Source organism: Castanea sativa, chromosome 11 (assembly GCF_040712315.1).
Source record: "Castanea sativa cultivar Marrone di Chiusa Pesio chromosome 11, ASM4071231v1".
NCBI lineage: Eukaryota > Viridiplantae > Streptophyta > Magnoliopsida > Fagales > Fagaceae > Castanea > Castanea sativa.
The window spans coordinates 34264588-34288271 of NC_134023.1; the positions used below are offsets into that span (position 1 = coordinate 34264588).

General features: G+C 32.7%; 1 protein-coding gene across 1 annotated transcript; it reads right to left on the minus strand.

The window, feature by feature from the left end:
• Positions 1-6708: 6708 nt before the first annotated feature.
• Positions 6709-22658, minus strand: LOC142617641 (subtilisin-like protease SBT4.6). The gene is made up of 9 exons (XM_075790586.1): positions 22465-22658; positions 22082-22173; positions 21679-21925; positions 18012-18507; positions 17373-17467; positions 17072-17290; positions 7630-7741; positions 7319-7532; positions 6709-7226 (listed from the first exon to the last, which is right to left on the minus strand). Exons 1-9 carry the CDS (start codon positions 22656-22658, stop codon positions 6709-6711), a joined length of 2187 nt encoding a protein of 728 aa, XP_075646701.1.
• Positions 22659-23684: the final 1026 nt, after the last annotated feature.

The following is a 23684-nucleotide window of genomic DNA, read 5'->3' on the forward strand; positions in this document are numbered from 1 at the left end:
TTTTACTATGCCGAAGCATACAGATGTCATTGACATTGCACTTTTGCTATGTCGAAGTATACAGATGTCATTTCATGATTGGCAGGCAACAGTAGTGAGATGGTTATTTATGCCTTTCTCTTAGGATTTTCTAGTCATTCCCGTCAAAAAGAGTGATACGAGTATTAAGTACAAGAGATCACTTAACCTTACTCATCACAAACAAAAAGCCACAAAACTCACTTGCTTAGTTGTGCATAGGAATGCTCATCTAAGCTACAAGAGATACAAAGTTTAGAAAACTCTATTTCAATGGCCATTTTAAGGTTCACAAGAACCAATGTACACAAACACACACTGTTTTTATATTTTTCTGATTTTTTTTCTTTTTTTTTTAATTTTGAAAACAAAACAAAATAAAAATTAATCAACCAAACAAAAATAAACAATCAACATGAAAGCATGAAAAAAAGATGCAAATGCATGAAGACATGATAGAAAGGTGTAGATGCATGAAAGCATGATTCCAAAAACAGATAAAAAATCAAGCAAATAGAGTTCTACTTTAGATAGAAAGAATTAAAGCAGAGGACAAACAGAAAAGACAATTAAGTCTTAGGTTCTTTTCTCACCCACACAACACGAGTCTTTGGCTGTGAAGATGAAAAGGCACGTATCCTAATATGTCTACTAAAGGACATAAGAATTAAAATTCTCCTGAAATTGAGTTAAAAAACTCAAGGTTTTAATAACTCTCCAAACAAATGTGTAGGTCCTTGAGAGGAAACCTGTGACTTTTTGGACACTTGCTTTTGAGGATACAACTTAAAGTAATTAGGACGAATGTGTCTAGAAACACCACAATGGTGACAAACATGACGTCTAACAAAGGATTTAGAATAGTCAAAATAGTTTTAGATTTCATACCTTTATTACCTTTCTCAAACTAAGGCACAATGACAGTCCTTAATCCAGAAGTCGTGGAAGAGGAGGGGCCGGAGGAGACAACATATCCTAAGCCAGTCTTATCAGAACTAGGCTTTTAAGCACTCAAAACCTCATCAAGTTTTGCACTAGACATTCTCTCCATTTGAGTTCTAGCTTGACTAAGCTCAACCTCAAGATTCTTGACCTTTTCTTCTAATGAGGTGTTCTCCACAATGAGAGTCTCAACTAACTTTGTAGTCTCATCCAGTTTGACTAACATATCAGTCATTTCAGTTTTTACCTCATTAAGCTCTTTTCTACAAAAATGAGAAGTCTTTTCAAATTTTAGGAATCCAGTGCATAGCTTATCATAGGCTTCTTGAAGGGTCATCTTCTTAGACACTTCATCATCAGAAGAATCATCACTGTCACTAGCACTTTCCACAACCACCTTATCAGTTAAGGCAGTAAAAGCCATAACATGACTACATTCATCCACATACTCATCAGAAGAGTCATTCTCAGTGTCACTCCAAGCAGCAACCAACCATTTATCTTCTGACTTCTTGGTCTTTTCCTTCATAAAGTAGTTTGGGCACTCTATCCTCATATGACCAAAACCTTTGCACTCATGGCATTGGATGGGGGGCTTCTCATTCTTACCATTCCTAGAGGATTTAGATTTCCTAGGAGGTTTGCCCTTATCCTTTTTCCTAAACCGAAGAAACTTGATAATCTCATCAATTATGAAGGTTAGATCCTCATCCTCATCCTCATCATCATCTTCATCTTCATCTTCAAAGTCCTCAATCTCTTCCTCTATATCCTTAAGAGCCAAGCTTTTACTCTTTCCACCTTTTCCTATTGAGCTTAATCTCATCTCATAGGTTTGAAGGTTCTCTACAAGCTCAGTCAAAGGAATTTGATCAATGTCCTTTGCTTCTTCAATGGCAATGATCTTGGCATGGAATCTTTCAGGTAAGGACCTAAGGATTTTTCTAACAATTTTGGATTCTGCTACAGACTTTCCAAGGTTGAAGGCAAAATTCACAATACCCTTGAGTTTAGCATAAAACTCATCAAAGGTCTCATCCTCCTCCATCCTTATTTCTTCAAAGCTACTAGTGAGTCTTTGAAACTTCACATTCTTCACAGCCATGGTACCTTCATAGGTGGTCTCGAGAATGGTCCATGCTTCCTTGGCAACTTCTGTGGATGATATTTTCTTGAATTCCTCATTGGTCACCCCACAAAACAAGGCATTCAAGGCCCTACTGTTGAAATTTGCCGTTGTGATTGTTGCATCATCCCAATCCACTGACGCTTTCTTTGGCTTAATCTAGCCAACTTCAACAGCTTGCCATACCTGTTCACCTAGAGCCTGCAAAAACACTTTCATACGAACTTTCTAGTACACATAATTAGTACCATCAAATAAAGGAGGAATGAAAAGAGATTGTCCATGATCCATGACAACGGGGGTCAAGGATCACACTCAGGAAATTAATCCAATCAGAGTATACCCGCTCTAATACCACTTGTTGGAAAATTTAGACTCCGATTGATAGAATTAACAAGTTTTAAATCCAAGTCGATAATTAGATTTATTATGAATAAACTTGTTAAAACAAACAAATATCAATATCATGTCAAAATCATATGCAGCGAAAAAATAAATAAGACAAGATATGATGACTCAGGAAAACCAATGAAACCAACCAGTTTTACAGTAAAAAACCTGGGGGAAAACCTTTCCAAAAAACAATTCACTATAGTAAAGAGAAGTTTCAGATCTAGTACAAAACTTTTGTCCCTAGACTCTACAATTCCTGTAGATGAACTCACAGCAAAAACCTTTTACCGCTTCAGAACCTCTGAACTCTTCAATATATGAACAACACCCATTGATGTACAGATCCCAGTACGTAACTAACTCGTTTGCACGAATTTCAGTACGTAACGCACTCACCAACTTAAGAAAGAAGAATGTTGGCTGCAAAGTTCTTCACTTCATCAACAATTAAGATCAAGAAGCACTTGGTTACAAAACCCTAAGGCGCAAAGATGCAGTAGCTTCTTCTAGAGAGAATAAGGCTTCGGTCACCTTTTGCATATATTCTCCTTGTATTCTCTTATGTGACAACCTCTAAAATAAGCCTTATATATGGCTAGGGTTGTGAGAAAAGAAACCCTACACAAATACATAAACATGGGCCGAAAATCAGATCTGGAAATCTGAATTCCCATAACCTCGATAGATCCTTGATCAATCGAGAAGCTGTCGAGCTTCATTCATTAAATCTTGATAGATAGCTATCTGTCAAACAGGTGTCGAGCAGCTGTCCGCAGGTGTCCAACAATCTGTCCAACTTTAGTGAACACATTTTCTTCACTTGTTTCTTGGTCCAATCTTCATGGCTTTAATACTAGACTTGAACAACATGTTCTTTGAAGTTTTAAACACATCCTAAATCTACCCAAATACAAGTGAGTTTTGTCAAAGGATTAACCAATTACATAAAATATGACCTTAATATTTTCCAATCAACGATTACTAATTGACATTTGGTTTTTTTTTTTTTATCTACTCTTTATTACTTTGTATTGGTTTTTTTTATACCATCCCTCTCTCTCTCTCTCTCTCTCTCTCTCTCTCTCTCTCTCTCTCTCTCTCTCTCTCTCTCTCTCTCTCTCTCCATTGGCAACCTATCGTTTTCCAAAATTTGATGATGATTCTATGACATTAAATATGCATTATTAGTTTTTTTTTTTAATTTAGTATTTCTAAGTTGATTTGTTTTCTATTTCATTCTTCCTTAGATGCATTGGGTGTGAGAATGAGTGTTTCACTAACATTACTCCACTTAATGTGGACACTTTTTTATTTAATTTAGGCAAAATATTATATTTTAAATTTTTTAAAATAAAATATGAGTGGAAATATAAATAATTTAATGATATATATGGGGAATGTGACTGAATTTAAATGTTAAATAAAATGATATGAGAAAAAAACAAAAATAAAATACATAACAATAAACAGTAACTTATCCAAATAATTCTCTATAATATAATAATAATATAGTTTTATATACTTTTTTAATTATTTATAATGCAACATGATAATATTTAACAATCAAAGTCATAAAAAAAAAAACTTAAAACACAAAACTAAATCCCATCAACCAAAATAGAGTTCTAAAGAATACAAAACTTTATCAAGCTAAAATAGAGATGCAAGAAAATTAAAAATAAAAATCCACCAAAAAATTGAGGGAGAAAGAGTGGGAAATGACCACATTTTGTGAAAGTAAATTATGTAAAGAATGGAAGAGTGAATGACAAATTTATACTAAGGGGATGATAATAAAAAGAAACAAAATAAAGGAAGATAAAAGGAAAGAGAAAAAGTGATATCAAGGTAGAATGTTTGGGGAGATGAAAAGGTTGGAGAAAGTGTAAATGTTAAAAAATTTGAGTACAATTTGATGAGCACAATTTTCTTTTATTTGAATTTAAGTAAAATATTACATTTTTTTTAAATCAAAAAGAGAGAGAAAATATAAATAATTTAATGATAAGGAGGATGTGGTTGGATTTCAATATTGAGTAAAATAGAGGAGAAGAAAAAAATAAGAAAAACTAAAAGATATTACAAATAAACACTAAATTATCCAAATTATGCTATGTAATAAAATATGATTTTATTTTTATCTACTATCTTTAATTTTTTATAATGTAATCGAATAAAATTTAAAAATCAAAAAGCAAAATAAAAATAATAATAATAACTTAAAACACAAAACTAAATTGTATCAACCTAAATTAGAATTCTTAAAAACACAAAAATTTATCAACCTAAAACGGAGATGCAATAAAAAATAAAAATCCACCAAAACATTGAGAGAGAGAGAGAGAGAGAACCTTTTTGTGAGAGAAAACTATGCAAAGAATGGAAAAGAGTGACAAAATTATAGTAAGAGGGAAGAGATAAGAAGAGACAAATAAAGGAAGGTGAAAGGAAAGATAGATAGCAATATTAAAGTAGAGGGTAGTGGGGGAATGAAAAGGTAAGGGAAGAAGAAAGGTAGAATAAAGTGTAAATATTTAAAAAAATAATTGAATGTAAAAAAAAAAATTATAGGAAAATTGGAAATAATATATATATATATATATATATATATATGTGTGTGTGTGTTAATACCAAAAAAGATGAATATGTAAAATCAATAATGTATTTATATTTTTTTTTGTAAAAAAAATATGAATAAATAATAGTTATGTGGTGAATGATGTGGTGATGCGGTGGCACAACAGGAACTCAGCAACAATAAATGTCACACTTCAGCTTTTAATAATATATATATAGATATAGATTTGCATGTTTTGATGATATGCTTACATGCCTTTTTCCTTGATGTCATACTACATCTTGTGTTTTGTGTCCAAACACCCGCATTAAATAAAGAGTTTGGATCTAGAGTCTTTATTTCCTTTTTATGTATATTTAGTGTTTTGATGCATTTCCTTTTATGTGATACCATGTTTGGATGCTTTATGCTTAAATTCATGCTTACATGCTTAGATCTAGTTTTTTTTTTTTTCATTTTTGAACATACTTCCTATGCTATTTTCTCTTTTAGTATATGTTTGGTTGCACCCTTTGTGTTTTCCTTAGCATGTTTTTTTGCACCTTTGTGCTTTTCTTGTCTATGTTTGGTTGCATCTTTTTCTATGTTGCTTATATGGTGCAACCCCTTGTTTGAGATCATATGATGATGGTGTTGGCATGCTTATACCTTGCCTCTCTCTCTCTTGATTAGCTTTGAATGTTAGGATTTCTCATGTTAGCATTTAATGTGCGTTATGACATGTTTATCCTTTGTCCTTGTATGTGATGATAACCTGCTTTGCCTCCTATGTGCTAGTAGCTTGACTTGTTCTATGTCATCATGTATGATTTCAATACGTTAGTTGCACCCGTGCTTGCTTATTTGTCTTGTTTATGCATGTTTACTTGCTTGTCTTGTTTGTGTAACAAAGTTTTCCTCTAAGATAGGGTTTCCTGTGGGTTCACACCCATCTATATACACAAAACTTGAGACCCACTTTTAGGAGCTCAGCTTGTTAGAACGTGTGTCGTCCATAATTCAATCCGATGAAGATGCACATCAACCTATGAAACTGAGGTATGATATATACGAGATGGCAGAGGAGACAACTTAGAATGCCTAATAGAGTGTACAGACCTAAGAAACGTGAGGACTACAAAAATTTCTCCAACTGAGAGCTTAAGGGATCGAGGCTAGGGGAGATGTTACCGAGCCAGTTGCAAAAGCAATCCAGGGTTGCTATAAATCAACATAAATGGTGCCTCGTTTAGTGCAACACAGACATCTAGCATTGAACTAGAGGGAGCTAGATTGCCACAATGTAGTGATTGCACAAAGAGATGGAGGGATAAGTCACTGGTGGGGCACATTTTATAGGGTGCTATTCGACAAACAAAAGATTACTCATCTGTAATGCAAATAAGGCATCTCGCTTGCTCACAAAGCACATTGGCCAAATAGAAGTCACAGTAGTATGCCTAGAGGAGATAAATCATAAAGGGCATAATTTCATTGAATGGATGGACTATTGGACAATACTGGTGTTGTCTAATTTCTCATTAGAATTGCAATAATTAATGACTCGTAATAAATAATTTTAAATTCTTCTACTAGAAAGTTCATAGTTTTCAATGGTACAATACTTTTTTGTGTTATTTAAAGAAATCAAAGTGCAATGACGTAGAACTTTCTAGAATGAATTTGTGTACACAACAATTGGACTTCTCACGTTATGAGTGCCATCCGACCACACAAGTGATGCAGATAACCTGCTAGTAACTTTTAATCCTTTCCCAGACACAGTCACAACGAAAGACTTCTTTTCACCCGAATACTTGAAGGAGAGAGTACCAGGTTTCACGCTAACTTTGATATCAGAATCTGCAACGTCTACTTTAGCCACATACGTTGAATTACCAGGGCCAACATTCGTTACTGTTCTGGGAAACTCAACTGTAAATTTTTTTACTGCATTCACTTGAGCTTGTATTGAAGGGTAATTCAAATCCTTTGGAGATCCTGTAACATGCTTTGGACATGTACCAAAAGTGGTAATGTTGATACTGCAAAGCATTTTTAGGTAGTCATCTTTAGATGCTTCATAAACTAGACCAGGAGCTTTTGCTTTCACTGGATTGATATGGCCAGCCCCAAAAGCAAATTCACCATCTTCATATTGACCTTGTATAGTGGCATTCATTGGCCAAGCTAAAAAACAAGAACATATAGCGCGCAATAAGTTATAGTCATAAATTTGGCAAAGAAATGATTGAGCAGAAAATGTGGCAAGTGAGATATACCAGTGGTCATCAGGGCAGATTTGATGGCGGATGGAGACCAATCAGGGTGAAATGTCTTAATATAGGCAGCTGCACCGGTTACATGTGGACAAGCCATGGAGGTTCCGGATAATATACTGTATTTTGCATGCCTCTTATCCTTAACGAATAAAGAAACTGAAGCAACAGGGGAATACGCTGCCAAAATATCTATTCCTGGAGCACTTATATCTGGCTGTAGTGTTTATGAAATATATGTATTAGAGAATCCAAATGTAACAAAGGCACAACTAGAGAAAGAAATGGAGATATGCAGATGATTGATGCATAACCTTCAAAATATCTTCTAAAATGCTGTTTGGCCCGCGTGAAGAGAAGGAAGCAACTACAGGAGCATGTGTATCTTTAGTAGTTTCACTTTTTAGTATACTTCCTTGTGGGTTTCTGAAAAAAACATGACCATAAAAAGTTAATTGAGGAATCATGTAGCGTTTTTTTTTTTTTTTTTTTGCCAATCTTATATGCCATTAACACTACAAGAAAACTGGCCTATTGCGGCGGGCCTATTGCGGCGGGTGAGAAAACTGCCGCTATAGGTCGCCTATTGCGGCGCTTTTTCGGCCCGCCGCAATAGACCTAGTATATTGCGGCGGGCTAGTGACCCGCCGTAATAGACCTGCTTTAGTGGCCTTCGGTTTAGATATAGCGGCGGGTCATTGACCCGCCGCAATAGACCCTGAATTGCTTAAGACGGCCCTATTGCGGCGGTGCAAAAACCGCCGCTATATGTCACCCATCGCGCGCGTTTTTGGCCCGCCGCAGTAGATGAGATCTATTGCGGCGTTTTTTGTAACCGCCGCTATAGGTATGGTTTTTGTATAAAATCAAGTTTTTGTAGTTTACAATAACGCATAAAAGATGAGTTTAAAGATCAAATGGTAAATTACATCCGATTGACATAAAAATTGGCATGCATGTTAAGAACATATAGAAAATGTGATCCAACGGTTGAATTTTCAAAATATGAATTCAACAATAAGTTATTGGTTGGTGTAACATTTTTTAGAGTTACATCAAGTGTAACTAGAACCCAACCCTATATTTCTTAATTCAATGTGAATTTTGACAAATCTACCGTTAGATTACATTATCTTCATATATTTTTCATGCTTACAAATTTTCAAGGTGATCAAAGATTAATAGCCATGTCATCAATCAATTGTTTAAATTCAAGTTTTTGTAATTAAAAATAACGCATAAAGGATGAGTCTAAAGATCAAATGGTAAATTACATCCGATTGGCATAAAAATTGGCATGCATGTTAAGAACATATAGAAAATGTGATCCAATGGTTGGATTTTCAAAATATGAATTCAACAATAAGTTATTGGTTGGTGTAACATTTTTTAGAGTTACATCAAGTGTAACTTGAACTCAACCCTATATTTCGTAATTCGATGTGAATTTTGACAAATCTACCGTTAGATTACATTATCTTTATATATTTTTCATGCTTAAAAATTTCAAGATGATCAAAGATTAATAGCCATGTCATCAATCAATTGTTTAAATTCAAGTTTTTGTAATTGAAAATAACGCATAAAGGATGAGTTTAAATATCAAATGGTAAATTACATCCGATTGGCATAAAAATTAGCATGCATGTTAAGAACATATAGACAATGTGATCCAACGGTTGGATTTTCAAAATATGAATTCAACAATAAGTTATTGGTTGATGTAACATTTTTTAGAGTTACATCAAGCGTAACTTGAACCCAACTCTATATTTCGTAATTCGATGTGAATTTTGACAAATCTACCGTTAGATTATATTATCTTCATATAGTTTTCATGCTTAAAAAATTTCAAGGTGATCAAAGATTAATAGTCATGTCATCAATCAATTGTTTAAATTCAAGTTTTTGTAGTTTACAATAACGCATAAAAGATGAGTTTAAAGATCAAATGGTAAATTACATCCGATTGGCATGAAAATTGGCACGCATGTTAAGAACATATAGAAAATGTGGTCCAACGGTTGGATTTTCAAAATATGAATTCAACAATAATTTTTTGGTTGATGTAACATTTTTTAGAGTTATATCAAGCGTAACTTGAACCCAACTCTATATTTCGTAATTCGATGTGAATTTTGACAAATTTACCGTTAGATTATATTATCTTCATATAGTTTTCATGCTTAAAAAATTTCAAGGTGATCAAAGATTAATAGTCATGTCATCAATCAATTGTTTAAATTCAAGTTTTTGTAGTTTACAATAACGCATAAAAGATGAGTTTAAAGATCAAATGGTAAATTACATCCGATTGGCATGAAAATTGGCACGCATGTTAAGAACATATAGAAAATGTGGTCCAACGGTTGGATTTTCAAAATATGAATTCAACAATAATTTTTTGGTTGATGTAACATTTTTTAGAGTTATATCAAGCGTAACTTTAAACCCAACTCTATATTTCGTAATTCGATGTGAATTTTGACAAATCTACCGTTAGATTATATTATCTTCATATAGTTTTCATGCTTAAAAAATTTCAAGGTGATCAAAGATTAATAGTCATGTCATCAATCAATTGTTTAAATTCAAGTTTTTGTAGTTTACAATAACGCATAAAAGATGAGTTTAAAGATCAAATGGTAAATTACATCCGATTGGCATGAAAATTGGCACGCATGTTAAGAACATATAGAAAATGTGGTCCAACGGTTGGATTTTCAAAATATGAATTCAACAATAATTTTTTGGTTGATGTAACATTTTTTAGAGTTATATCAAGCGTAACTTGAACCCAACTCTATATTTCGTAATTCGATGTGAATTTTGACAAATTTACCGTTAGATTATATTATCTTCATATAGTTTTCATGCTTAAAAAATTTCAAGGTGATCAAAGATTAATAGTCATGTCATCAATCAATTGTTTAAATTCAAGTTTTTGTAGTTTACAATAACGCATAAAAGATGAGTTTAAAGATCAAATGGTAAATTACATCCGATTGGCATGAAAATTGGCACGCATGTTAAGAACATATAGAAAATGTGGTCCAACGGTTGGATTTTCAAAATATGAATTCAACAATAATTTTTTGGTTGATGTAACATTTTTTAGAGTTATATCAAGCGTAACTTGAACCCAACTCTATATTTCGTAATTCGATGTGAATTTTGACAAATCTACCGTTAGATTACATTATCTTCATATAGTTTTCATGCTTAAAAATTTCAAGGTGATCAAAGATTAATAGTCATGTCATCAATCAATTGTTTAAATTCAAGTTTTTGTAGTTTACAATAACGCATAAAAGATGAGTTTAAAGATCAAATGGTAAATTACATCCGATTGGCATGAAAATTGGCACGCATGTTAAGAACATATAGAAAATGTGGTCCAACGGTTGGATTTTCAAAATATGAATTCAACAATAATTTTTTGGTTGATGTAACATTTTTTAGAGTTACATCAAGTGTAACTTGAACCCAACCCTATATTTCTTAATTTGATGTGAATTTTGATAAATCTACCGTTTGATTGTGACCATAATTTACCAAAATTAACCTTTCATTGCACTCTTCAAGTCCAATAGTTAGATTTCAAATCTAAGAATGGCACGTGACTGACATGTGTTGTGTACTTGTATGATTATGTTCTCTCAATCTAACCATCCAATTAGTCATATTATTTTTTAAAAAACAGTAAACGTAGTTAGTCAAATATTAAAATTCTTACATAAATTTAATAATAGCCATGATATATATTTTTTAATTTTGAATAAGAATGTGTGATAATTTTTGTCGTGTTGTTGTTTTTTTTTTTGTTGAGAAAGTTGAGTGGTGAATTTTATTGAGTATATTTGATTGTTTTTTGTTTTTAAATTTTATTTCATAGCTCATTAATAAAATAACCAAGTGACTTCACCAAATTGCAGAATTTGTTTTTAATTTTTTTTAAAAATAAATATAAATTTTTTTTTATCTTCTTCTCTTATAATTTATAAGTTGATAAAAATATTACTTTAACAACAATCCATTTTAATCTAACTGAAATTCATCATTATTAAAACCGAAACATCTGAAACTCCCACAATTTTCCACATCATCATTTTAATGTTTTAAACTAAATAGTGTGAGAGTTTTACGTGAGTCTTTTTTTTTTTTTCTTTGTATTGAAACCTAACGTTATTAATTTTTTTATATAAAAAAAAAAAATCTAATGTGAGGTCTAATTAAAAATATTATAATTATTTTTTAAATCCTAATTCTAATATAGGTCTTTGAAAAAGTAAAAAATTTTAGTTTTATATCATACATAGATAATAATAATGAACAAATAAAATGTATGTTGCCTTAGTGGTTAACATGTGTACCATGCATATTTTTCAAGGAATTGTCCAAGGTTCTAACCTCCATGACAGGCCTTTTTTCCTTTTCATTTTTAAAGTTACTATTATCCAAACTACGTCGTTTTGGTTCTATTTAAAAATAAACATAAAAAACCCTAAACATCTCTTTTCTAATTCAGCCGCCCTCCTCAATCCCCATCCCCTCTCTCTCTTCACTCATCTCTTTCTTGGACAAAACTATAAACCACCATTTTTACTAGGCATTTTCTCTAGGGTTTTCGTTGCTCGAGCTCCTCTATATCTCTCGTCGGCCGTCGCTCCGTCAATAACCGAGAGCTCGTATTTTCTTCGCTTCGCAACCATGGTCTCTCTCTCATTCGAATCCGTATATGTGTTTGTGTGTGTGTTTAGGCGTGTTAATATATTAATGTTTCGTTTTGTTCAATTTTCGCATTTATTTCGTAGAAGAATCGCAGAGATCCGCAAGTACCTCTTCCAAGGTATCTCTCTCTATTCAATTCTAGTTTATTGTTTTATTGTTCGGTTTTTTTGTGAATTGGGTCACTTAGGAACCGAGGAAAATGAAAGATTAATGAATAATTTAGAAAATTTTGACTTCGTGATTAACTTTTTTTGTTTATTGAAATACTAAATAGAAAAACAAAATACCTCAATTCAATTTTTTAAGCAAGAAACTCGTGGTGGGTTATTGTTCTAATTTTGATGTAGATATTTAGTTTTGATTTTTAATGTGAAAAATAGAGAGCCATTGAAGTCAGTGATTATTAATTTTCATTTTTGTCATCATTTTTTTAAGGAAGCATCAGAGAGAATAAGAATTAATAATGTTACATATTTGGATTTGGTTTGGTTGGGGGGGTTTGTTTAAGTTCTTTGCTTTATTGGTATCAAATTACAAAAGTTTGAAACTGGTGTCAACCCATTTCAGATTTGATAGATCTGAGAGTGTGAATGTTTTCATCCGAATCTTTTGGTATGAATCATTCAGGTCAAAGGATGTATAATATATCCTTTAATCTTTTGACTGGTTCATATAGGACAAACAAGATCACAAATATAATTATATAGTATATAATAGAATGTAATTTTGAGGGAGTGACATCACATATTACTCATGGGCATTGCTCTTAAAAGGTTGGTCACTTGTCTTAAAATATTGATTAAAATTGGAAGAAATTGTAATCCTAATTTTTTTGTTGTTAATATGTATGTTAATTCCATGCTCCTTTATTTTCTTCTTCGTGTTTTTTCAAACACTTTATCATTGTATGGTAACTACATCTCGATTTTTCTAGCATGTTAATATGTATGTTAATTCCATGCTCCTTTATTTTGTATTGACGCAATAATAAAAGAAAATTCAAAATTCGATTTTTTTTTTCTTGATGAATGGCTTTGTTTATCTGTTAAAGCATAATGGGTCACCACACTTACAATTCCATTGTTAGGGACAGCTAAGTGGTTCAGCAGTACCTGGTGGTTAGTCAGCTAACTTTTATTTGATGTATTCGAGTTAAATTAGGGATTTGGTTTTTATGTTTATTTTTTTTTCTCTTTTCTTTGCTCGAGTCTAAAACGTGGGAATCGGAGTGTGTTTTCTCTAAAAAATTTTGATACTCTATTTTGTGTTTTTTTAATGTTTTAGTATTTAAATTCAATGCCTTAAAGATCTCATAGCCATGAGGAAAAAGCTCGATACCAGATTTCCTGCTGTAAGTTTTCTCTCTATCTCTATGATTTTTTTTTTGTTGTTGTAAGCTATGTTTGGTTGTTGAGAAAATGAAATTATGGTAAATTAGCTCAAAATCTTAGCTTTGGGGTTGAATCAGCTGGTGGGTGTTTTAGCTTTGTGGGTTTTATGAGTTGTTTTGATCTGAGGTCATGTAAAGTTTTAATTTTTTTCGTTGCTATGGTTGTGATTTGTGGTAAGAACAAAGAAATGGTTGATGGTTATTTATTTTTTGGGTTGTTTTATGGTTTGGGGTTGTGTTTTTTTTTTTTGTTTAGGTTTGGGCATGGTTTTTCTGACATAGAATTGAAATCAGCTTGTGGGTGTATTATGTTTTGTGGGGCTTATGGTAATATGAGACTTGGTTATGTTTTGCTTAGGTATTTGGGATTGATTTCTGTATATTGATGTTTAAATCAGTTTATGGGGGTTATGTTTTTCTTGACTAGTTCAGGACTTGGATTAGTTGTTTTTTTTTACTGTGGTTGTTGCTGTTGTTAGATTAAGAGGAGAGGGATCTTGTTGTACTGAGATCTTTTTTTTTTTTTTCCTTGTTAGATCATGGTCCCTTTGCAGCAGGGGCGGAACTGTGTGTATAGCAGGGGGGTCCAAGGCCCCTACAAAAATTTTACAAAATATTTTATTGTAGGTTAAAAACTAAAAATGTGACTCAATACCTTTTTTATTTATTTATGAGCGGGTCCCCCTTCAAGGAAATTGATTGCCCCCCCACAGCATAGCCCCACCTGTCCATGTCCCTTACAAGCCTCAAAATTGCTTTCCCAAACACGTAGCCACTACACTAGCCTAGCAAATCAACACTAGCCTAGTTTCTTTTTCATTCAACTCCATAAATTAATTTCGATTTCCCAGTACTTTTCTTATCTTTTTTATTTATATTTCATTTCAATTTCTATTTATTTTATCTTGTAGCTTATGATTTTAGTTTTTTTTTTCTTTTTAATTAATAAAGCCAATTGATCATCAGTTGATGAATACATTTTCTCGTTATATAGGTATGTTTAGTCATTAGATTATTTAAAGAGGAGCTAAATTTGATGCCAAATGTTTTACTATTGTAGTATAATGCTACATTGCCACTTTAAGGTCAAGATGCTAAGCCCTTTTTTGAATATTTTTTATACATGTGTATTGCAAACTAAAAAAAAATTGTATACTCAAAAGGATTTAGAAAGATATAATGCTCTTGTAGTGCTTTGAGTTTTTACTTGAATGTTGATTCAAAATAATAGTTTAGTCTTGGTCCCCCAAGCAAAAGTTCCTAGTTTTGCCCCTACCTTTGCTCTCTTTTCATCTAGGAGACAAAAAATGGAGTTGGTGTTTGAATTGTTTGTCCTTCCTTCATGAGATATTTGACTCATTAGTGCACTCTCGACTCGCTGGATGGGGTATTTACTTTGGGTTAATAGTTTCTTTCTCATTAATACTCCACGGATTGACTTTAACATGAATTTGATACCAATTAAGCCATCTTAATGATGTTATATGCTTTGGTTGGTTTTGCGATGTAGTAAGAATTGATTGACTTTGGACCCCACCTGTTTTTTTTTTTTTATAATTTTTTTTATAGTGTGACACCCCCTAACGTAAGGTCAATGTCTCTCACCATAAAGAACTACTTTATTACTTGCATTAATTTTTCAGTATTTCAGCTAGACCCTTTTTTTGTTTTGTTTTTTCTATTTCCTGATGCTATATTCTCTCCTTCCCCATATTTGTATGGGTTGAATTATTTAAGCTTGTGTGTGTGTGTTTTTTTTAATAATGAATTTCACCACTCAATGCTCAAACTGAACTATTACTTGGTGACAATTCTCTTATGGTTTTACTTATTATACTTGTTTATTTAAACACAGTAATGTTTGATAATTTGCAGGCATCCTGCTTGCAAACATGTTGAACAGATTGAGGAACTTCCTCCTAATATGGCTGTACAGGTATTGAATTTTTTTTTAATAAAAAAATTCTTGCCCTAAGATAATTGCTTTTAGGTTCTCTTTACTAGTTGTCTCTTCTTATGATTTAAACACATACTAGTGCTTGTACTTTCTCTTTTTGATTTTTTTTACTGAAAAATCTGCATTTTTAAGTCCTTGGTTTACCTTGAAATTGTTTTTTTTTTTTGATAAGTAACGATAAAAATATATTAGAGAAGAACACAGCCCCGTACATAGGAAATGTACTAAAGAGGCAAAAACATCAAGAAACCAAATTACAATGATCAAGCAAAATAGGAAGGGAAAGACAAGAAAGACAAGCAAAATATGCATTCTGAATTGGTATTTAATTTGTGTTTGTGCTCTTTCTTTGGCTAGGTTGGATTACACAAAATTTATTCAGTTACAGACTTAGAATATATGTTAGATAATTTTAAGTCAATGGAGACAAAGATATAGTTCACAATCCTATGCCTTGTTCATGTACAGTGCGTAAATCAATTTCATTTTATAAATTATGTGACTTTGAATGTGTCTTTCATGCTTGTAAAGAATGTGTCTCCTTAAAATTATATCTCAATGTTTGTGTGTTTTTTTCTTGAAGAATTTATTATGTTCTAATACAATTATTTGAGATTTGGCTGTTTTAAGATTGGCTGTGTTATTTGAGATTTTTAAACACATTGTGGGATTAAAGTTTTATGTATGGGATGAGTGTGCAGCTTTTATGTTTATAAGGGAAAGAAATGAGTGTTGTGTTTCTACTTGAATACAGGATGCTGGATCATGCAACTTATATATATGCATGTAAGCATTTGTGTACCAAAAAAATTAAATTAAAAATAAAGGAAATTATAGTTAATAAATTATTTTGTTAATCTTATTTCTTGTGTCCGGTAATGTCATTGATTGGATCTTTGCTCACAATGCTTGTAGTAAGTTATTTTTTCTGCAAACTCATGTGTTTGCTCCTTCTAGTGGTAGTTATGTTGCATTTGGTTCATGGATATATAATTCTGAAGCTTGTCTATTTTATTATATTAACTCTTATTTCTATGACAGACATATTGATACTTCCTTGTGCTTCTATGTCAATATAATGTATGTTTGGAGGCATTTGTGGTAACATTATTACAAAGGTTGTTTGTAATTGGACTGGTTTTTTTATTTTTATTTTTTTTTTAATTTTAAATTTAACCTATAGCGGCGGGTAAAAAGCGCCGCTAAAGGTCTAAAATTATGCTATAATTGAAGCCTTATAGCGGCGGGCTATCCTGCCGCTAAAGATTGTCACCTATAGCGGCACGCATATCCCGCCGCTAAAAGGTCAATAGACCTAAATGTAACCACATATAGCGGCGGTTTTCTGCCCGCCGCAATAGACCAAAACCGCCGCTAAAAGGCGTATCTATAGCGGCGGGTTTTTGTACCGCCGCAATAGAGATATTGCGTCGCGACAAGGCTGGCGGGTAGAACCGCCGCAATAGCCCCCGCCGCAATAGGTGAAATGTACCTATAGCGGCGGTTTTTGGGGCTTTAGCGGCGGTTTTGGCCCGCCGCAGTAGGTCAGTTTTTTTGTAGTGTAATCAGCATATTAAAATTCTCATGAATTCAAGTAAAATGTCAATTTTAGATCTAAATGATCTGCAAAAATAATACATTGCACGATCAAAGAGGAAATAACTATTAGAATCCTTACTTTGTAGAGTTCAAGAAAGACTGAAGCACACTGTATTGGTCAGTTGCCAAAATAGATGCAGGTAACGGAGATACAAAAGAAACATCTTTTTGATCATCACCTAAAATGATTGTCCCAAGGGCGCCAACTCTATAAGTTTCTACAATTCCTTCTGGATCATTACATACGACAATTTTTCCTTCCACCAATCTGCTATCCAAACAACCTTCTATGCAATGCCTAATATTGAAAATGACAAGCAAAGTTCTTAGCTTTATTAAGAAAATTTGGAGTTAGCGATAAGCAAAAGAGCATAAATTACCGAGCTAAAATATCAGAACAACTTGTTGAAGCAGCTTTCCCATAAACCAAAGGAAATTTAGTTCCATTCAGTGTGAAAGAATTTACTGCATTTCCCTGATAACAAAAAATGAAACTGTGACACAAATACACTAGAATGAATAGAAATATATATATAGTTTTTTTTTTTTTTTTGAAAAGGTCAAATTCATCTAGTTTCTATGTAAGAAATTTAGCGGTTAACAAATTTCAAATTTGAAGATGTTCAACCATGAGGATTTTTAGGACACGGCTTCACGCTGAATAGTTTGGTATCTTTTTTTGTTTTTTTTATATATTTTTTATAATGATTGTCTGGCAAATTAAATGTATTTATAAAAGATTAAACATTTCATAGAGGCTTTTAGAGCTACACCCAAAATTATTCAAACAGAGTTAAGGAATACAATCATTCTAAGGAAGTCCTAGAACTGCATAGGTTGATGTCCTATAATTAAAGATCATTGAGCCACAGCAGTGTCAGTGACTGTGGAAAGAACAAAGTTAAGAGAAAACGGTTATAGATGAAGATACTTGTCATCAAGCAAAGAAAGCAAAGAAAACATTTTAAGGGAATTTATGAGGATAAATTAAATTAAATGCGAAAGATGAAGATACTTACAGTGAGTGTCTTTCCATTTGCAAGAACAACCTTAGTAATAATTTTACGATCTTTGCTGCTGGCTGCTACGGAGAACAACCATGGTGCAACACTTATTACTGATGATACAGAAGGACCTTTGTTTCCAGCTGAATTAACGGTGAGTATACCTTTCTCCATTGCATGAAAAGAACCAATAGAAATAATATCAGATTCAACAGCCATCGGTTGATCTCCACCTAGTGATATGGAAATGAGGTCAACCCCATCTGCAATAGCATCATCAAAGGCAGCAAGGATGCCATCGCCTGCACACCCAATAGAATCACAGACTTTGTATGCAGCAATCCTTGCGGATGGAACCCCTCCTCGCGCGATGCCCTTTGCCACTCCATAAAAACTTGCATCTGGTACTTTGCTACCAGCTGCTGTTGAGGCAGTATGGCTACCATGACCTTCCTCATCCCTTACGGAACTATCTTCATCCGAGGTGTAAACTCGAGCTCCAATAATCTTACTGCAGATTGTACATTTCACATTGTTCATTATGTTAGTATTTTTAGTATAAGTAGTGTCAAAGATCATGTTAATACTGGGTTTATGTTTATTATGTGTAGTGTTACTAGTGGCCCAATTTAGTGTAAAACTCATTTACACTAAAACCAACCCTACACACACACACACCATACTAGGGGTCTTTGTATTTCACACAATTCTAATATCAAAAATGTAACCGTTTAGGACTTCATCTCTATTAGACTATGTAGAGCATAGTTTATGTTTAATCCGGATTAATGACCCAACCTAATATAGAAGTATTACGATTTTTAATAGGAGATTTTCTTAGGCTAAATCTATTCTGTGAAGATCAGCTATGTGGGATATAAATATTTTTTCTTATTATTAGGGTTTGGTTGTGTTGTTTTAGAGAGAAAAAGTGTATTGCTGAATCTTGTATGATTTCCCTGAAAATACTTAAATCATTACAACTCCGTGGACGTGGGCAAATTTTCGAACTATGTAATTTCTTATATTGTGTGATTGCCTTATTGTGTGTTTGTGTGTGTGAGTTTTTTTTTTTTTTTGTTGCTGTTTTTTGCATCTCAAAAATCTGGAAATTTGTGTGTATTCCCAACAATTCTATGGACATAGGCAGTCCGGCAAAAAAATGTAATCCAAGTGTTCTTTGTCTTCTTTCTTTTCTCTTTACTTTTGCCTTTGCATTTCTTTACATTTTCTCTACAATTCTTTTCTTCTTTAAATTTTAACTAGTAGAAATCAATGTTATCAATGTTTTGGTTTGTTTATTGGAATTGAATATTTTGGTATCGGCTTATTTCGGCGTACTATTTTAGACCGTTTCAAAATTACAACAAATATATATATATATAATATAAAATAATTAATTCAATATACTTGTTTTTTTAAATCTCAAATAAAATAAGCATGTGGATATTTAAAAAAATTATTTCTGGAAATCACTTGTTTTTTTTTTCATCCCCCTTCCCCTATATGTGTGTGCGTGTGTGTGTGTGTGTGTTTCTCAAATAAATAAAAAAAAGATACTCAGTGTTGTCGAGTCATCCCACATCAGTAAGGTGTAATTTTGAGAAGGGGTTTATCACTTGCTCCGCGACACTAACTGCCGCATGCAGTTTTGGTGTTGGCATATGAGTATATTCATTTATCTCATCCTCCTTCTTTCATATATATATATGTGTGTGTGTGGGGGGGGTCTCAAAATTAAAAATTTTAAAAAATTTTATAAAAAAAAAAGTCAATGTCATGAACAATTAGAAACTAGGAACCTTCTTGAAATTAACCTTTCCCATTTTCCCAAACCCACCCAAATAAACCTCTATCTCTTTCTCACCTAGCCCATTTATTTCCTGTCTCACACTCTTATCAATTCTCAATTTTCTCATTCAAAGTTTCAAAAAGTTGGAATGATCTCTCTCTCTCTCTCTCTCTCTCTCTCTCTCTCTCTCTCTCTCTCTCTCTCTCTCTCTCTCTCTCTCTCTCTCTCTCTCTCTCTCTCTCGTATTCTTTCTTTCTCTGCTACTTCTATTTCATTTCTTTTCTTCATTGTTTGTTTTTTCATCTTGTGACTTTTTTCCTCCGTTTTAAACAAAGACAAAGTCAGTGGATTTTTTTTTTCTAGAAGGCAGTGGTTCAAAGTCTCATACATCAAATCAGAGGGTAAAAAAGCCAAAAATTCATATAGGCCGAATATATAATTCCGACCGGTATTGACAGAAATGCCTAAAATAGCCCGAAATGGGCTGAAATTCTACCCGAGATGGAACAGGGGGGTCACCGTCCTAGTTTGCATACCAATATGAGATATTCCGGCTAAAACAAAATAGTATTAATAACAATGGTAGAAACCAATGGAGGCTCCACTTGCAAGTGAGGGTGATCATAGGACCACATTAACTTGCCAAGAAAATTATACCTGAAAAAAGAAATAGTGTGTGTGTATATATATATATATGTATCAATAACAACTTGTATCTAAGATTTGTTGTGAAAATTTTGTGGACAAAGTATTTCTCAAAAAAATAATTTCCCCCAAACATAATCTTTGACCTTTTAAATAAAAATAAAAATTAGCTTAAATAATAGCAAAAAATAGCCTAAACAGCAACAAATAAACAAAATACTCAACAAAAATCTCATTTCATAAAAATAATCATTGAGTTCATTTTTAGGAATTTTCCTTTACGTTCGTTTGGAAGTTCATAGAGAAATGAAATGTATTTAATTAAGTAAGACAAATGAATGGAAAAGAAAGGAATAGAATGAAATTAAGTAATCTTGTTTAGATATTTTAACATAAAGGAATGGAAAGGAATGCGTATCATTGTTTAAGAGTAACAAAGAGGAAAATGAATAAATCATTTTATGACAATATAATTATTTGACCCTATTTTGAAATAAAGGCTAACTATATAAGGATATTTTGGAAGTTTTTGTAAAAAAAAAAAAAATCATAAAATGTAATTCTATTCTCTCCGGTTCCTCCCAATTTTGGGGAAATAAACATTTTAAGTTTTGAGGTAATAGAAAAGAATAAGTATTTCCTCTTATCAATTTCATTCTCTTCCAGTTAAACTCTCAAACAAGGGAATGAAAAAATATTCTAAAATTATTTTTTTTTCAATTCCATTATTTTCCCTTCTCCCAAACGAGCTATTAAAAAACTAGTGATTCGTTGCTCTACTTTCCTTGGCTTTGTAGACGCAACAATTCTACTCTTCTCGGCAGCTCGGCTCGTAGTCACAACAGGTGTCATTCATTGCTCTCTCTCTCTCTTTATTTTTTTCTTTTTTTATTATCATTTCAAACTCTCTCCCCTTATTACGCTCATCTCAGCATTCCCAATTCTCATTTTATCTCTTATCAATCCACTTTTGCCTTTTCATTTAGTTATTGAAGGAAATTGTAAAATTTTATATATTTACATTTTTTTTTTTTTGATAGCGATATATTCAAGTCCTCTTTATATTCGATTTTGTATAGTTTAAGTTTCTTAATAAATAATAACTGCCCTAGAAAAATTTCCTAGAGTCACCAATGGTAGAAACCCAAAAATCCTACAATGATTTTCAACTTTTTCATGTGGTGTAGGCTAGGAAAACTATTCAAAAGAAAAATCATAATATTATTCTGGGAGAAAGGAAATTACTTGTTGCAAGTAAAGTTGCTGCCACCTTTACAAGCGCCCTTCCATTTCTTAGGTGGTGGACCATAACCTTTATCGCTGAAACTTTCAGACTCAGGCCAAATTCCAGTATCTAGGACACCAATTATTACATCACTCTCGACAGTAGGATTTCGTTTTGCAGTCTCGGTTAAACCGATGAATTCCCATGATCTTGTTGTTTGAAGTTGGAGAGTTCTACTTGGAAAGACAGATAGCACTTCCTTCTTGCCTGCACATTATTATCAGTATACTAAGAAATAATTTATTCCAATAACACTACGTTAAACACTAGAATGATTGGTGTTATTATTCAAAGAAATTCAAATACACGAGAGAGAGAGAGAGAGAGAGAGAGAGAGAACAAAATAAATAATAAATCATTTACTAGCAATTCTTTGTTGCTCTTCATTACTGAGTCTGGCTGCAAATGCATTGAAACTCCTAGTATAGCTTCTAACTATGGACTCAGTGGCGGCACTGCGAGGACAGCATTGAAGAAATGGTCAAAAACTTAAATCTTTCTTCCTCTTTTTGTCTATTTCTTTCTTTTCAAATAAAAAGAGATGACCTATATGTGTAGAAGTCTTAACAGTAAGATTTGAGAGCATAGTTGATGTAGGATGCTAGTTCCATAGCACCAAATCATTGCTTTTGCATACGTAATAGAATTATGGATTGGCAATTATACAGAACTATATGGTAATTTACCATCCTAAAAGGTGCAGTAATAGTGTTATAGATAAAAGGTAAAACTCTTTGAACAGTTACCTTTCCCCAAGAACTTCTTCAAGAAGGCTGAGATGGTGAGATGTAGGAGAATATTGACCTTCTGGTAGTGAACCCATGTACACAATGTAAACATCTTTCTCTTTGCCTGTAGCACCACAACAAATGCTGTGGGCGGCGACCAAGAGAATCAAAAGGAAATGGTAAGGGGATATAATGCTAGACATAGCAGTCATTATGCTGGGATTTGAAAAATGAAGAGGTCTGAACTGATATTTATGATATGGATCCATGAGAATTGCCATTGATACGACTATACTTTCCTTTTGAATAGCAAAACACATTTTTGGCAATGACAATACAGATCACTAGCCAGGTAAAAGAATTTATGGGGCCTCAAATTTTCATATGTTTCCTTTTTAAATTGGTGCAAAAGAATTCACCATTCTTGATATATAAGCAGCACTAATATTGTCTACATTCACCGAATCAGCAAAGCATAAGGACGATTTGTACTTTATATATGATTCCATACAGTTAAAAATATAAAGTGAGAGAGAGAAAGATTAAATAGTCTGTATATTGATATATATTCTATGTGTATAACATGTATAATAGAAAGTTTTATATAAGCTAAGTATGTGTGAAGTACAAATAATATAAGTATACTACAAATACAGTATACTAGGCTAAGCCTGATGAGCTAGGCTAACCTAAGCTATCCTAAGCTATATACTAACACCATATAACCTGTTGTGAAAAACAGTTTACCCATGATCAAAAAAGAAAAAATATTCATAAAAGATAAATAAATAAAAAGGAAGAGGATAATAAAAATGAAAGAAGAGAGACAAGAACAATTGAAACATCTAAGATTCAAATATATTATAACTACCGAATTATCTTTAAAAAAATAAAACAAAGAGAGAGAAAGATCAACACAAAATTTATGTAACTCAGCACTTTGTCTTTGTCCATAAGGGTGAGAAGCTATTAATCCATTATATGAGAAATTAAGTTGCATCAGTGTTTATATAGCATAACCCTACCCACTCCATTCCACTCATTGTGCTTTGCTCAGCTCCTCTAAGCCCATAATAAGGCCCTTTGGTCAATAGCCTAAAAATAAATCTGAGCAAACTCCAACAATCTCAACCTTGACAAATATTCAACTCCTTATATGAATTCTGATTGCTTTGCCTCAAGCTTCGGCTAATAGGTGGGAGAATGTCATCTATCAGAATGCACATAATCAATACGCC

Coding starts and splice junctions, on each gene's coding strand:
- LOC142617641 (XM_075790586.1), bottom strand. CDS start 22,658: ATGACTGCTATGTCTAGCATTATATCCCCTTACCATTTCCTTTTGATT. Junction 22,174..22,464: donor GAAGAAGTTCTTGGGGAAAG/GTAACTGTTCAA, acceptor CTGTCCTCGCAG/TGCCGCCACTGAGTCCATAG. Junction 17,291..17,372: donor TGTTCTGATATTTTAGCTCG/GTAATTTATGCT, acceptor TTTCAATATTAG/GCATTGCATAGAAGGTTGTT.